This window comes from Grampus griseus (genome assembly GCF_964374135.1).
Source record: "Grampus griseus genome assembly, chromosome: 2".
Classification (NCBI taxonomy): Eukaryota; Metazoa; Chordata; class Mammalia; order Artiodactyla; family Delphinidae; genus Grampus; species Grampus griseus.
This window is the reverse complement of record NC_139018.1, coordinates 126,508,044-126,525,489: the sequence shown is the minus strand read 5'-3', so window position 1 is coordinate 126,525,489 and position 17,446 is coordinate 126,508,044. Positions and strand designations below refer to the sequence as shown.

The 17,446-nt window shown below is 41.9% G+C and overlaps 1 protein-coding gene across 1 annotated transcript in view; it reads right to left on the bottom strand.

Moving 5' to 3' along the window:
• ADAMTS17 (ADAM metallopeptidase with thrombospondin type 1 motif 17) overlaps nucleotides 1-17,446 on the bottom strand; it is a gene marked incomplete at both ends in the record, with an annotated part of 351,029 nt that overhangs the window by 80,555 nt on the left and 253,028 nt on the right. Inside the window, 2 exons of the mRNA XM_082649123.1 lie at nucleotides 9,990-10,058; nucleotides 13,950-14,070. Coding sequence (XP_082505249.1) covers nucleotides 9,990-10,058; nucleotides 13,950-14,070 — 190 coding nt within the window. The remainder of the gene's footprint in view (nucleotides 1-9,989; nucleotides 10,059-13,949; nucleotides 14,071-17,446) is intronic.

Below are 17,446 nucleotides of genomic sequence, written 5' to 3'. Positions count from 1 at the left end.
TTTTGCTAGGCAATGTGTGCCCAAGGTGTAAAATTCAAAAGTTATAAAAGGATATGGTAGAAAGTAGATTGATCTGATAAGATACATCCTGTAGCTGGCTGTCTTTCTAACACTCTTATTGTTTACAATAATTTGTTATTTTTTGGCTAGGTTTCTATGTAATTAACTGAAATGTGCCCATATGACAGTTTTGTTTCTTCCTTTCTGATCTTTATGCTTTGGATTTCTTCTCCTTTCACCATTCTGGTTGGAACTTACAAAACCACGTCGTATGCCACATGAGATAGTGGCATCCTTGTCTTATTCATGATGTTGGAGAAACGCCTCCAGAGTTTTCCCACTGAAAATGATGTCAGCAGTGAGAATGTGATAGGTATCATTTATCAGGTTAGGGAAGTTTACTTTTACCCTAGTATGTTAAGAGCTTTTGTTATGAAGAGGTATTGAAGTTAATCAAGTGCTTTTTTGCATCTACTGAGATCATCATATTGTTTTTCTCCCAAACAATACAAAGACTTCAGAGCAGTTTAACTGTAATCACACTTGTCATGGCTAACATGGTGTGTGGGTCGGTATCTCAGTCTTGTTTTTCCTTCACCAATACATTTTAGTTCATTGTTATTTCTTTTTTATTCTGATGTTTTCCTGTAAACCTTTAATTATATTTATATTTCTATTATGTGACTTAGCTGTAAGTAAAATATTTTAATCTCTGGATATTAAAAGATGAGGAAATCAGCATAAGTATACCGCCCTCCACTCTCTTACACCCCTCTTCAACTTTTACTGAATCATTCCTACATTGTATTAGTTTATGACATTTATCTTTTGGTCTCTAAGATAATTCCTGCAGTTGTTTTAGTTTTAGTTCTAAAAATTAATTTAATGTTTACTGTGTGTCTTTTTTCCAGCTTTTCCAATAAATTCCTGCTTTCCTCAAGTTTGTTCTGAGATGGGCTCAAAGAAAATTACAGTTTCTGAATTGTAATATAGTGAAAAAAAAATACTGTTCATTATCCTGATACTTGAATACCAGTTTGGCTGGTATAAGATCCTTGAGTCACACTTTCTTTCTCTGATGCTATTATTTGAATTGTTCCATTGAATGCTAGTGTGGAAAAGTCTGAGTCCAATCTGATGTTTTCCCTTTATTAGCTTACCTAAAATTTGGATCAGATACTCAAAAGATTCTTAACTCTAAAATCTAATAACTGTTAGGCTATTCATAGTTTTGTGTAACTTCTTCCTGGGACACAAAGCTATATTATTATTATTAGACTTAAATATATATATATATATATATATTTATTTATTTATCAATTTGTTTGGTGTTCTTTTTTCAGGGATACCAAATTATTTGTGTTTGACCCCCCTTTTTTTCCGTAGTGCTCATTTAATCTCTTATCCTTCTGATTCTTTGTTTCCATTTTGCTTTGCTCATTTTTCTCAGTCCTGTCCTCCATGCTTCTCATTGTGTTCTCAGCAGTGAGATTTCCTTTGCTTCCATGCAGACTTGGTTTCTGTGATGGACTCATTTTCTTCTTCTACATTTTTCCTCAGCTGAGTCACATTTCATCTCCCTTTGTTGCTTCACTGCTTATTCCTTGAGATCTCATATCTTATCAATGAGTTCTTCTTTTATTGAGGGTATTATTTAATCAGTTTTTGGAATTTATGGCAATAACGTTTGGTCAAAATTTTCATCTTCTCCTTGGTAACATTTTGCTGGTGAGTTTTTTTAAATCAGTCATTTGTTCTCCTTGTCCCTTTTATCCTTTTCCTATTGCAGTATACGTGTGTTGATCCTGTACTAATTTTCTTTCTAAATTTATTACTAATTTTTAAGTGACACAGGTTCCTCTATGTTTGTGTGGGAAGAACAGGACAATGTTGTGGGCTAACAGAACTTTCCCTTAGTTTACAGTAAAATTTGTTAGGACATGGGTTTGTGTGTATCAGTGAGTTAATTTTTATGTTTGGAAACATTTATGTATTTTAAATTTACAGAAATATACATGTGTATTTTCCCATTATCAAAATTTTAATAATACAGGTAAATCTCAAGTCCCCTTAATCCCACTCCCCTGCCCTGTGGGAACTGCCACTATTAGCTTGGTATATATTCATTCAGATATTTTACTATTTATCCAAATATCTACACAAATATATATATGAAAATATCACATAGTATATTTTTTATTTGTCTATATTTTATATAACTGTTAGGAATAACATTTATGACTACTGTATTATACTACAATTTTTTAAAAAAGCATGATGTGTCTTGGAAAGCTCTCCATGTGAGTATGTATAGCTCTCCTTATTTTTCATTTAAATTGCTATGTAGTTTATGTAACTACACCCCTACTGATTTAGGTTATTTCAAAATTGTCATTTAGAACATTTAGGTTGTTTCAAAATTGTCACTTTTGGAAACAATGCTGTATCATGTATGAATAGGCACACAAAACCCCTCAATTAAATACCAGCAACCTATTCCAACAACATAAAAAAAGATTATACACCATGATTAAATATAATTTATCCCAGGAATTCAAGGTTGCTTTAACATATAAAAACCAATCAGTGTAATTTATTCAAAAAAGGGCAAAACCCACCTGGTCATTTCAGTGGATGCAGAGAAAGCATTTGGCAAAATTTAATACTCTTCCATGATAAAAATACTCAACAAACTACGAATAAAAGGAAACTTCCTCAGCCTGATAAAGAGCATTTACAAAAACCCCACAGCTAATATCAAACTTAATGGTAAAATAATGCTTTCCCCCTAAGATCAGGAAGAAGCAAAGGATGTTCACTCTTGCTATCTCTACTCAACATTGTACTGGAAAGTTCTCTCTATGTCAATTAGGCAAGAAACAATTTTTTAAAACGCATCCAAATTGGAAAGGAAGAAGTAAAATTATCTCGATCTGCAGATGTCAAGATCTTATATACAGAAAAATACTAGAAAAGCCACTAAAATCTGTTAGAACAGGTTCAGAAAAGTTGCAGGATATAAGATCAATATACAAAAATCAACTGCATTTCTATACATTAGGGGTAAACATTTCCAATAAAATTAAAACAATTAGACTTAAATAAAATCAAAAAGAATAAAACACTTAGGAATAAATTTAACAAAAGATGTGCAAGATTTCTACACCAAAGACTGCAAAAACACTGTTGAAAGATATTAAAGAAAATCTAAACAAATGGAACAACATTCCAGGTTCATGGATCAAAAGACTTAGTATTGTTAAGCTGGGAATACTTCAAAACTGACTTACAGATTCAAAACAATCCTTACTAAAATTCCAGCTTGTTTTGCCCAAAATGACAAGATGATCCTCAAATTCATATTGAAATGCAAGGGACCCAGAACAGCCAAAACAATATTTAAAAAGAACAAAGTTGTAGAAGTGACAATTCTTGCTTTCACAGTTTTCTAGCCAGCTCCAATCATCAAGACAATGTGGTACTAGCATAAGGACAGATATGTCTATCGATGAAATATAATTGAGAGTCTAGAAATAAGTCCCTTATTGATTTTTTAAAACAAAGATGTCAAGAATATTCAATGGAGAAAGAATATTTTCAACAGTGTTGGGATAACTGTATATCCACATACAAAGGAATGAAGGCAGACTCTTACCTCAAACCATACAAAAAAACCTAATCTAAAATAGATCATGGACCTAAATCTAAGAGCGAAACTATAAAACTCTTAGAAGAAAACATAGGAGTAAATCTTTGTAACCTTGGATTAGGCAATGGTTTCTTAGATAGCAAAAGCACAAGCAACAGAAGGAAAAAAAATAAAGTGGATCATATCAAAATTTTAAACTTTGTGCTTCAAAGGACACCATCAAGAAAGTGAAAAGGCAAACTCACACATTGGGAGAAAATACTTGCAAATCATTTTGATGAAACAACTGCGTCCAGAGTATATAAAGAAAACTTACAACTCAATAATAAAGTGACAATCCAATTTAAAAATGGGTAATGGATTTTAATAGACATTTCTCCAAAGAAGATATATGAATGGCCAGAAGCACATGAAAGATGCTCAACATCATTAGCCATTAGGGAAATACAAATCAAAACCATAATGTGATACCACTTCACACCCATTAGGATGCCTATAACAAAAATGATAAACAATAAGAAGTGCTGGAGAGGATGTGGAGAATTTGGAACCCTCACTTATTGCTAGTAGGAATGTAAAATGGTGCAGGCATATTGGAGAAGAGTTTGGTAGTTCCTCAAAAATAGAATTACCATATGACCTACCAATTCCACTCCTATGTATACACCCAAGAAGAATGAAAAATATGTCCATGCAAAAACTTATACACAAATGTTTATGTCAGCATTATTCATTCTAACCAAAAAAGTAGAAACAACTCAAATGTCCATCAACTATTGAATGTATTTTTAAAATATGATATAACCATACAATGGAATATTTATTGTTCAGCAAAAAAATAAAAAAGGAATGAAACATTGATAGATGTTTCAAGGAAGAACCTTGAAAATACTATGCTAAGTTACAAAAGCCAGTCACAAAGGACCACGTATTATACGATGCGACTTATATGAAGTGTCCAGAATAGATAAATAGATGGACAGAGAAAGTAGTTGCCTAGGGCTGGGGTAGGAGGGAGATGGGGAATGACTGCTAATGGGTGGGGGGTTTCTTTCTGGGATGATTGTGGTCATGGCTGCAAAACTCTGTGCATGTACTAAACCTCCCTGAATTGCACACTTTAAATGGATGAATTTTGTGATGTGTGAATCATATCTCTACAAAGGTACTAAAAATAATACTGCAATGAACAGCTCTGCACATGTCTTCTTGTGCATATAAACAATGTCATACCAGGCCAGCTGTGAGAATTGCTGGGTCAAACACACATGTAGTTTAAATGTTAAATGTTAAATGTACATCTAAATCGCCCTCCATTATGGCTTAACTAATATAGAAGTCAGCCAATACTACAGGAGAATACATGTTTATTCACAGGCTTCTTAATACTTGATATTATCAATCCTCTGGATATTTGCTAGTTCAAGACGTGAAAAATTGTTACGTCATAAATATAATTTGTTTTTCCCTCATTATCAATATGGCCGTGCATCTTAGCACATATTTATTGGTCGTTCGCATTCACTCTTCAGTTAACTGTCTTGCTCATAAGTGTTGCCCATTTTTCTACTGGCTTTTTGTTTTGATTTAATTGATAAGCAGGAGTCTTGGAAATATATGTTAATATCTATTAATATGTATTTAATACATTTTAGACTCAAACTCTTTACTCACTAGACTTGTTGCACACATTTTTTTCTGTCATTTGTCATTTGTTTATGGTGCCTTTTATTACAAGGTTTTAATATGATAGTCATAGTTTTAATATTTGAGATCTCCTTTTAGTTTTCTGATTGCTTCTTCTCATGACATTCTGTATTGGTTTTATGCATAAACTCACTTCTCAAATCTAAGAATAGTTAATAGAGATTTTGAACTTCTATTATTTGAGTTATCCTGCTTTTCCCATGGGTCATCTTTTCAGTTATCTTGGTCTTTCCCATTTGTGTTGCAGACTCTTTCAAGAAGGATGCCACAGATGGGTTGTCTCTATATACAGTAGCCCCCTTATCTGCAGTTTAGCTTTCTGTGGATTTAGTTACCTGTAGTTAACTACAGTCCAAAAATATTAAATGGAAAATTCCAGAAATAAACAATTCATAAGTTTAAAATTGCATGCCATTTTACTAATGTGATGAAATCTCACACAGTCCCACTCCGTCCTGCCCAGAACACGAATCATCCCTTTGTCAACCATATCCTGCCTGTTAGTCACTTAGTAGCCATCTCAGCTATCAGATTGACTGTTGTGGTATCACAGGGCTTGTGTTCAAGTGACCCTATTTTACTTAATAACAGCCCCAAAGCGCCAGAGGAATGATGCTGGCAACTCGGATGTGCCAAAGAGAAGCTGTAAAGTGCTTCTTTAAGTGAAAAGGTGAAAGTTCTAGACTTAATAAAGAAAGGAAAAAAAAGTTATATGCTGAGGTTGCTAAGATCTATGGTAAGAACGAATCTCCCATTTATAAAATTGTGAAGAAGGAAAAAGAAACTTGTGCTAGTTTTGCTGTTGCACCTCAAACCGCACAAGTTATGGCCATGGTGCGTGATAAGTGCCTAGTTAAGATGGAAAAGGCATTAAATTTGTACCATAAGATATTTTGAGAGAGAGAAAGACCACATTTACATACATTTTATTACAGTATATTGTTATAATTGTTCTATTTTATTATTAGTTATTGTTAATCTCTTACTGTGCTTAATTTATAAATTGAACTTTATCACAGGTATGTATTTGTAGGAAAAAAGCATAGTATATATAGGGCTCTGTACTATCTATGCTTTCAGTCATCCACTGGGGATATTGGAAGTTATCCCCCAGGGATAAGGAGGGACTATTGTATATGGGCGGTGTTTGCTGGTGGTCAGGAGTGGCTTTCAGTTAGGGGGCAGGGAGTGTTTTATGTGTTGGCAACCGAAATACCAGAATGCAGAAAAGTTTGCTATAGGTGATGTGTCATGATGCTGGCCACCAAATATTTCCAGGTCTCTCTCTCGAATCATGGTAGGAATGCATTTCCTTGCCCTCTTAAAATTGTGTGACCATGTAACTTACTTTGACCCTGAAAATGTGGGTGAAAGTGATGTGTACATAGAAGCTTTAAGAGCACCAGCACCTGATTTGCCGTGTTCCCTTCTTCCTGCCAAGGTGACTGTGGCAGTGTGTGGACAATAAAATCTCTGTCAGCCCAGGTCCACGAGTGGTTACAGTATGCAGAGCCTCCTGCCAACCCATGCTGGACATGCAGCGTGAGCAAGAAATGAACTTTTGTGTTAAGCCACTGATTTGGGGGGTATTTTCATTGTGTTTTGTTTGTTTGCTTGTTTACCACAGCAAAACCAAGTCTATTTATTCTGATTCAAACACATATGAACATCCACTTGAGGTGTCCTTGTTCTCCCTAGATCTTTTAAAAAGTTCCTGTTTCAGGGGGTGGGGGTGGGCAAAATGGGTGAAAGGAGTCAAAAGGTATAAACTTACAGTTATAAAATAAATAACTCATGGGATGTAATGTACATCATGGTAACTGTGGTTAATAATAGTGTTGCATATTTGAAAGTTGCTAAGAGAGTAAATCTTAAAAGTTCTCATGCCAAGCAAAGAATTCTGTAACTATGTATGGTGAAAGATGTTAACTAGACTTACTGGGGTGATTATTTCACAATACATACAAATATAAAATCATTATGTTGTACATATGAAGCCAATATAATGTTGTATGTCAACCATATCTCAATTAAAAATTAAATGGTCTTTGATAATGGAAAAAAAAAAGTTCCTGTTCATTCATTTTAAAGTGATCTTGAGAAGCCAAGGAGATAAACACCTGTGTTCAACCAGCCATTCTGCATGGAAAGTTTAGCGGGGTCCTTTAGTCTTGATAGCAAATGTTTTGGTGTTGTTACTACAGATCCAGCCTCGGACACTTACAAATAAATGTTCTACTTGAAGACTTCACAGGTGGCAACATAGTCCGGTTTGAGTTGTTTACTTCTTGTGCCCTGATCCATCCTGATTCCCAAGCAGGACGACTTCTTGAACCAGATGGGAGTGTGGTCCTCCAGGGGATCCCTTCCAACCACCTCTGACTTAGAGGAAGCAGCAGCACTAACGTGCCCACACAGTCCCTCCACTGTCCTTATAGTGTGAGGCAAGGTTTTTTGATTAAAAATAGTTTTTGCTCCAGGAATGCTTCTCTACTTAAAAAGGTGGCCACAAAAAAACATCTTTGAGAATCACAGCACTGGATTTTGTACCATAAATTTCTCTTAGAGAAATCCATTTCTTCTGGGGGAGTTTGAAGAATTATTGGATTCCAGGCATACAGGATTGTGAATTACCAAAAACAAAGACAAAATTGTCTGAGTTCAGTGGTGATTAAAACCTTTTTTGGAGGAATCTCCACTTAAAGCACAAAACTGACCTGGGAACAGGATCTGCTTGGGGAGCTGAATTATTCTCTGAGAGCTACTGCTGTTACAAGGACTTTTCCTATTTTGTGACTAACAAACCTTGGTGTTAGTGTCACCAGGCTGCAGAATCTAAGGCAACAGACATATTCGCCAGGGTCCAAATTAGTTAATTTTCCACATTCCACAGCAAGGGGCATCTGCAACTAGTGCACGCTCACCATGCCTATTTTTAAGCTTAAATTTGGCACAAGTAGCAACACTGAAAATGTACCTGTTTCCTCTCCTTTCTCATATACCCTCTGGGGCAGAGGCAGATGAACAGTAAAGAGCTCAGGGTAGACACACAATTCAGGTGCGGCACATCCTCAGGTGAACCCTGAACAATAGGTCAGGTCATTGTGCCTGGGCTCTGCTAACCTTTCTTTCTAAGATGAGCCTCTCTGCTCAAGATATGGAGGGAAGTAATGAAAGAGAATATCCCTGAAATGAAATGCGGGGCCTCTGTCCTCAAGCCAAAGAAACCATCTGTCACTCACTGTCCTCTTTCTGATGGCCCCTACCCTACCTAGAGCTCAGAGCCCACCCTGAGGTTGTTGTGAAGAGTGACCAGCAAGGGAAAGAGCCCTATCACCAAGTCCCAAAGCACCTTGTCATCCCTCATACCAGATGTCCCCCTATGCAGATGCCAGACATCACCATGTTGACTGGGCATGAAATATAATTAAAGGGGGGCTTTACTCTAAGAATTCACAAGATAGAGTCATACTTTAGGTAAGATAGCAAGACTATCTTTGGAATGATTTTCCATTCTAGTCTCTGCCATCAAGCAGGAGAAATCCAGTTAGAGGGACATGATTTGGGGTCATGAGGAAGCCAAGGATAAAATTCAATACTGTTGCCATTATTCTAGGAGAACACGTAATTTTTGCCATAAGGGCAAGTAGTCAGAAGGAACTTCAAAGTAATGTTGACCTTAAACCTGCCTCAAATGTTCTGAAAAATTAATATCATCAGGCTATATTTCCCTGCAAAATACTTTTTGTCTGAACTTCACAAGTAGATGATTTAGATCATATTTTTCCCTTGTTTCAGGTTCAGCAGCAATAACTTTCCTTGGAAGAAAACCATTGAGATGGTAAGGTACTATGATGGAACACAGGTAACATCCTGGCTATGAGGACTGGGCCACTTTCAAAAGGTTGTATCAAACACATACAAAAAAAAAATCAAAGTTCTTTTTTTTCTGGTAATAATCTTTAAAAGTGCTTGTTGGAGGATTTGTATAAGTTTCTAGTTTTCTCTTTTTGCAAAAGTTGTTTATGAGAGTATTACTGTCTTTATCCCTAAAGGTTGTTCTGGTTTCAGTGGAAAAGGATTTGGGAAGCCCAGGAGTCGAGACTAATATTCTGGTTCAGTTCTCAGAATGTGAGGTCAGCACAGGTGGGCCAAAGCAAGGCCATGGTTTTTATCTCTAGCACGAAGACCAGAAGGGTCTTACCAAGCGCTCTCTGCCCTTTGGGAAGCCCAACCCGGTAATATGGAAACTTCCTTATGGAAGAAAGCATCATCTGTGGCTAAATTCTCTGGCATATCTTAGCATTTTCTGCCGAAGTGCCAGGTGGGGCTGAGGAGAATGAAGATGTATCCCTGGCACGCTAACATGTGTTTCTGTATGGCCCCTAATCCCATGACTCTTTATCTTTCGCAGCCTTAAAATTGGTTTTATTCTATATTTTTTCTTTTTGGTAATCAGTCTTAAACATCAATTACACATGAGCGATAAATGGCCTCAGTGTTTATCTGTGGCTTCATGCATGACTCACTCCCACTGACTCTACTCAGCAAACATTCAGGCACGTAAGTGAGGTAAAAGCCCCACACCAGGCACGTCACCACTAGTTCTGCACAGAATAGCCAAACATCTTACATGAGAAACACCTGGGAACAGCCTTTGCCATCACACACGTGGACACCTTGGTACAAAGGTTATTCTTGACTAAGAAAAAGAAATACATTGTAATTGGTTTACATGCACATTGCAGGAACTGATACTGTAGTCTGTAGTCAGTGCAGAGAAGAGTCCTGTGTCACCATCAGACAGTGGTAAATTTCCCCATGGAACCTCCACACCCCATACCTAAAGACTGGAGCACAGAACTTGGCACAAGGCAGAGGTTCTAAAGCTAATTATTGAACAAACGTGTGACATGTGGATCTGCCCTTATTCAATTGGGATAGATCACGTCACTCTCCCTTTTAAGAATTGATTGTTTGAGAAGGTTCTCTTTGAGAAAAAAGTGCAAAGGGATTCAGAGCCCATGGGGCATCATGGCCAACGGTTCTCGGTGGGGTCTTCAGTCCAGGTATGTTCTGGACTGAGTGTCCATGGACACCAGTCACCTTTCTAGTGTCAAAGAGCAGCATGAAATAATGTGAAAATGACACCTTAATGAAACAAAAGCATCCTATCAAGAACTTTCAAGTTACTAAATTTAAAAAAGTTTGGCTATTTCAACTCAGCCAAAGGCTTGGGCATTTTGAAGCCCATCCATCAGAAAAGTAATATGATAGCCAATTCAAGTTGATTCCTCCTAGAGATGAGTGGCCCAGGACCTCATCTGTTCAAAGTTGGGAGGCAACAGGCCAGAGGGCAATAAACAACCTCACTCAGGATGCTACACTGGGACCTCTCAAGGACACCCTGGGGGCGTGGACACTGTCCCTGTGTGGGTCTGCTCTGGGTCCTCAGCTCAAGTACTTGGGTTAAGGACCCAGAAGAGTTCAGGCAAGGGTCAGGGCACATATATAATTGGGCACAAATCCTGCATTTGATTCCTCTTTATCTTTCTGGTATGGTATTTTCTTTGATATTCACCCTCAGGGTGATAAGGCATTCCTCCTCTTCCCAGTCTTTCGAGCTGGGCAGAGATGAAAGTTACCTTCCTATCTAAACTGACAGGATTCTGAATCCATCCGGCTGCACTTGGAGTCACCTAGATATTACATGACCCGGGCGCTTTATACCGTTTCTAAGCTGGGTTTTTCCTTCAGCCTGAAATGTCCTTCTCCCACCCCCACTGCCAGTTAATTCCTACTTGTCCTTTAGGGCTTGGGGGCCATTGTCATCTGCCCATAGGGCTGGGCGAGGAGCCCCACCAGAACTTGGGGCCCCACAGCACACCCGCTGAGCACCTCCCTTGACTGTGACCAACTCAGTGACAGTTAACTTTTATTTCTGCAACACCCTGCTCTGAAAATACAGCAGTGCTGAATGAATGTTTACTGGGTGAATGGCCACCTGGGTGAGCACGAGCAGTATCTCTCGTACATGTCTTCCAGAATGCCAGACCTGGGTTACAGGCTAGCGTTTGATGAAATTTGTTAGCTAGTGATTCATTCACGTGTGAGCGAGCATTCCATGGACATCTTCAATAAACAGCATCCACAATGACATGAGCTTATGCTCACAGACCCCAACCCCAAGGATTTGGAGAAAACAGCTTTAGACTTCAGAATGAAGGTGTGACATTTGGCAACTCTTCAGAAGGACAGAACTTTTATAGGTGGGTGAAGCTAACTGAGCTTATCTTTCTCTGAAGGTTTGCTAAGGCTTTTGTGAAGGAACACTAAGCTGCATGTCAGGGTGGGGACCTCCCCCTGGAGGATTCCAGCATCTGCCATTCTATGGGGGACTGGCTGCCACAGTCCCAGAGGCCTGATCTCCCCAGGAGGAAGCCTGCACATTCACGCCCATCTCCCTTCTGTGTATGGTTGGGGCCAGGAATAGGGTGGGATGGAGAAGGGAGAGAGCAGAGGAAAAGGACATTGCTGTGATCGGAGCAATGGATGTGTTCATGCCAAGATCAAAGGCCAACAAATGGATTAGACACTGGGGGAATGCTTTTGCCCTGATCTGGGTTCTCTCGAAGTTGTCCGCTACGTGGCATACAATGGAAGTTTACAAAGGTGTATGGTGGAACCTTCCTTAATGCTCTACAGAATTGCCCAGGGAGCAGAAGTGGGCACGGCTGTGCTTGACCTGCCTTCCACAGAATGGAGCAATTGTAGTCAGTCCAGTTTATTAGAGCTCAGCACAGCATTCAGTTTACATAAAAGGTTCTAATGCTGCTTTTTAAAAAAAATCAATAGTAAACACTTGCCAGCTGCTGAGGTCTCGGTCCTAATAACTGTCCTTGCTGCACAGTTTTAGCAGGCAAGGTCAGTCTCATGGCAAACTGGAGTTAGGGTCCATATAGAGAAAGTAGCATCAGACAAAACAAAGAGCAGACGTTATCAAAGGTTCAGAGCAGTGCTGTCCACGAGAACTTGCTGTAAGGAAGAGTTCTCTCTCTGCATCATCCAACACGGGACCCCCAGTCACATGTGGCAACGGGGCACTTGAAATGTGGCTAGCGGGACTGGTGGCTGAAGTTTTAAGTTTGTTTAATTTTAACTAATTATATTTAAAATTTGAATCAATGCCAGTGGCCTGTGGCTACTGTCCTGCATGGTGCAGCTTTGGAGGGCACCTCCCCCACACCGACTTGTTCCAACATCAGCTCCTTTAGCTTTCCTCGGGAGCCGGGCAGCAGGCACAGGTTCTCACTCAAGCTTCCTGTTCCACAGCCTGGGCACCTATCTTTAAGTCCTGAAACCAGCCCTTACGGGGCCTGAAGTGTAATTTTTAATGTCATTTTGTATTTGCATTTGCCCCTGGTTTTGCTTTCACAGGATCCTGCAAAGCATCTGTGCAACAGGCCGCCCTTTCCAAAGTATCTAGAAGGAATGTTTCCTCCAGACCAGGTCTTCTGTCCAAATAGAGAAAAGGGGGACGTGCACAGGCTTCTCCTCTCTGCCTTTCCTAGAGGCCCACTCTGTGGGACAGGGAGGAACAACTGTGAGTCTATCCCCTTGTTGGGTGGAACTGGACTGAAACACTTCTCTTCAAAGCAGTTGTGGGAATTAGAACAGAAGCTTTTCAGCTCAGCTCCACTCAAGAAGTTATCTTGGTGATGTCACTCTTGGTGACGTCGGGTGAGGGGACACTCGCCCTCCGGGTGACTTGCCCGCCTCACGCTCCCCTCATTGAGTATCAAGCAGGTACTTCCCTGTACATCATAAGCTGGTGGCCACCAGGTCGGGAAATCAGAAATGCTCTCCCAGCTCTGGGCGAAGCAGCCCACAGCTGTGAGGATGGTTCCAGTGGAAAGACTGTGAGGTCCATCAGCTGAACCCCGCCAACCTCTCCACGCCCAGAGCTGGAGAAGGTCTGCATCTGGGACACGGGAGATGCAGCAACTCTGCAGCCTCAGCCGGTGGATGCATCGCAGACGTCCCGGAACATGAGGCTTCATGCACGTTTTAGGGATCTGTGTAAATGCTATTCTACTCTTACTGACAGAAAAAACAGAGAAAACCTCTTCCATCCATAGGTAAAAATGATGTGGCAAAGTGTCTTCATCACCGCCTCTGTGTGCCGGACAGACGAGGGGCTGGCACATGCTGAGGGGCGGGGCTGGTGGGACAGGGCCGCTACTGTGTGAGAATGGACCTCGGGGCCGAACCCGGAGGGCCACAGGCAGACTGTTCCTGTCTAGGAACCTAAAGATGTCATTCTGGCTAAAATGTCCTTCTCTGCCTTTCAGAAAGCCTAAGACTGTGGTGCTAGGTGCCCTATCTACTATTAATTACTCCTTAAATGTGAGATGCAGGGAAGGCACGTGATCGTTGGCTTTTGGGTAACATAATATACAATAAGATTGGCTTTGGGGCAATAAAATATACCACACTTGTAGGAGGCCCAGTAGCTGCAGCAACACCTTGGGGCCCACACTCACCCGTCCGCCAGGCGTGGCCCAGGCCACCTTTCCTCGGGCCCTGAGCTCACCTGTGCCCCGAGAGTGGCTGAAGTCACCCTTCACCACGCGGCAGGTCTTGCCGTCCCCGCTGCAGACCCCACACCGGTCTTCTTTGGCCGCAGACCCAATGATTCCATCACAGCCGATTTTCTAAATAAGCAGAGCGCTGGGTTATTCTGGGTATAGGACTCAGAGACACACCCTGCAGGGCTGACTTCTCCATGAGGCCCAGCAGGCTGGCGCATGGGGGCCCATGATACCTCCAGAGGCCCAAGCAAATGTTTTAATTTATTTTAAAATCAGAAGAGAAAAAAGAATACGATCCAACTAGTATTATATTTGTCTTTACACCCACAGAGTCATCAAATACAGGTTTTAGTATTTGTTATGGAGGAGAGGCCTGCGAAGGCCCAAGTGCCCAGAACTCACACTGAGGCCTGAGCCAGTCCCTTCCAGAGCTGCCTGAGGCGGGGCTGAGGGGAGGGAGGGAAGCCGGCTCCCACACCTTCTGTTGTGGCCATAATTTCACACAATCCATGATCCCCTTGGAGCTGCGTGGGTCCTTGGTTCTATCTCAGTTGGAACAGCCAACAGTCTCAGAAGACACAGCAGAGACCACAGTGACTTTTCTGCTGAGGTCGGGAAGCCCAGAGCTCACTCAGGCATGGCTGGGAATGAGCACCCTAGTTCTCAGTTAGGGGGATTTAGCCCAAGAAGATACCCTGCTGCTCAGATTTTTTCAACGAGGCCTGTCTGAGGGCAGAGGAGGGTCGCCCTGACCCTGGGTGGCTCCGGGCAGCACAGCCCACATCAGTTCATAAAAAGTGGGAAAAGGTTGTGAACTCCTGTTTTTCCTTAAAAAAAAAAATGCACGAGACTTTTGTGGTCTGCAAAATAACATACCTAAGTTTATGTTATGGTAAACACTGGTGTGTTTAATTATTTGCAAGCTAAATTGCTAAAATGCCTCTCCACATTTCTCCCCTAAAGTGAAGAATTCCAGAACAAGAACTGGGTCTTCCCCACTGCCCTGTACCCTGCACTAGGTACTGGTGCCTCAAGCTGTGGAGGGTTCTACAGCCAGATAACCCAGGCCAAGGTGATTGTGCTCTTTCCTCCCTCCTTATACCCCACTCCAACCGGGGCAGGGCACAGGGCAGAGCCGGCTGAACAGCAGACCTCCTGGAGGCAAAGGCTTGGCCCCATGGCTCACCAACTGAACCCTCTGCTTCATAAAGGCAGTGCTTCTTCAACATAAACGTGCATCCGCCTCACCAGGAGGGCTGTGAAAACACTGATGCGGGATCCATCCCTAGAGTTTCTGATCCAGCAGGGCTGGGTGGGCCTGAGAATCTGTATTTCTATGAAGTTCCCAGGTGATGCTGCTGTTGCTGGCCGGGACCACACTTGGAGAACCCTGGCACCGCGGAATGCTACACGAAGAGCAAGTGAGTGTTCTTCATAGTCAACGGTCCTGAAGTCTCACCCTTGGATCCTTTTGTTTCTTTGGGAAAGAATTAATGAGAAATTACTATCGTGTGTACAAAATTGATAGCATCACTGAATATATTTCAGTGAAGACTTGAAGATATGCTAAGTGCAGAGCAAATGTGGTCCCAAAATGACCATTATGAAAACTGAAAAAGGGCAGCATTTAAAAAAAAAAAGAAGCTCAAACGTGTTCAAAGTTAGTATAAAAACAGGTAAAGGGCAAGATCGGGGGCTTTAGCAGCTAGAGGCCAGGCAATGAGCAAAAGGAGAGAGTGGACGTACGGGTGATTTAGTGACACATGGAGACCCGATGGTAACTGGCATTGACTGTCACACCTTGCCAGGGCAGACCACCAATGCGACCTGGAGGCTGCCACAGGGTACCTTGAACTTGGATCATGTGGCAGGAGCTGGCTAAGTTCACGATCTGGACTGCTGGCTGATTGCTATGAAGATGCTTAATGTAAAATTACAGGTGCTAAGAATACAAGGCAGCCAAGATCTGAAATTTTGCTCAGCCAGCATGCTCAGCAAATGCCCTGGGGCCACGTCTGTGTGGCCACATGTGTGCTGCCCATCTTCGTGTCTCCTCATGTCCCAGAGCCCAACGTCCCAGTCCCCAGCCTGTTTCTAGTGCTGCCACAGGGCTAACACCCATAGAGCCAGCCCCTGTACCTTGGCCGCTTTCGTGTCACCCTGACCTGTCCCCACGTGGCTTCCCCATCTCCCAGGCACTCTCAGCTCTAGACTTCTCTCTCACTGGCTTTTTATTATTTTTTAATCACACTCCTGCCCAGCAATAGTGGGTCTCTGACTTGAGCAGGTAACATCCGATACCTTAGTCAGGGTTTCTTGATAAAAGTTTTCTAGATGCTCTAAGTGAACAACCCACTTGCTCTAGACAGCTTCCCCCAAGCCCAGCGATGACATCTGACAAATCTGGGGCCACATAGCAAGTGACTGGCAGGGCCAGGAACAGTCCCCCACCTCCTGCCTCCCAGCTCCAGGCTGGCTGGATATCTCCCCCGACTGTCCTCAGCCTGGCGAGGCCTTCTGGACAAAGTAAGGCCTCTCCCCAAAGTATGCTGGCTTTGTGAGAATTTGGAAATGTTCAGAATAGAGAAGCTAAAAGAACACCAGAAACACTACCTTTGGGGAAAGGAAATGTGAGGGGAGAATCCACGCTAGAATTTCAAAAGGCTACCTGTTGTCTGGCTAAGAGATCATGGCTAGGAGGCACAGTTTGCATTTGAAATCTGCCAGACCAAGAATTCACCTGAATGCAGGAAGGACAGGCATGGGAGGTGCTTCAGGGAGCAGCGCGACAAGGGACTCACTGGGAGGAAGGGCCTTTAGCAGGAGAGCACACATTTTCCTAGATGAGCAAACCGCTTTCCCTCCAAAGAGTCCCCTGAAAGAAGGATCTTGGTGGGAAAGAGAAAAGTGATAGTGAGGAAGGGCAGTAGCTTAAGTGAGTGCTTATAAAGCCCCTGCACAGCCAGACCAGCATTAGGTGTCCTCGGGATGTTGCTCCAGACAAGCAGAGGCAGGTCAGGGGGGCAACTGTCTCCCCTCACTGTGATTCTCACCATCGCTCCTAAAACATAATACAAAGAACATGTACACGCTTGCTCAGTAGCAAGGCCCCAACTGGCACTGGGATAGACCTCATGGGATCTAAAGTTTAAGTACATGCAATGTTTGGAATTGATTTCCTTTTTTTCGGGGATGAGGTCACCATCAGTTAGGAGCCCAGCAAGGCCTTGATATCTGCGGGACTGCCAGAGTACGCTGCTGCCTTGTGACACTTGGGCACACTTGGCCTGCAAGAAGCTAGCCCTGGCCTCTGTTCCTAGAGTCCAGGTTATTCACAGGTAAGTCCAGGGGCCCACTGTCATCTATTTCTCTCAGGAGGTGCTGCATGATCCTTTCCGAAACATGAGCCACCTGCTTATTTTTCCACTGGGGTGATAGGTCTTGAGGGCTTAAAATTCGTCTATTAAAATGGTACGCCCTTTCACACAATTCTTGCTCT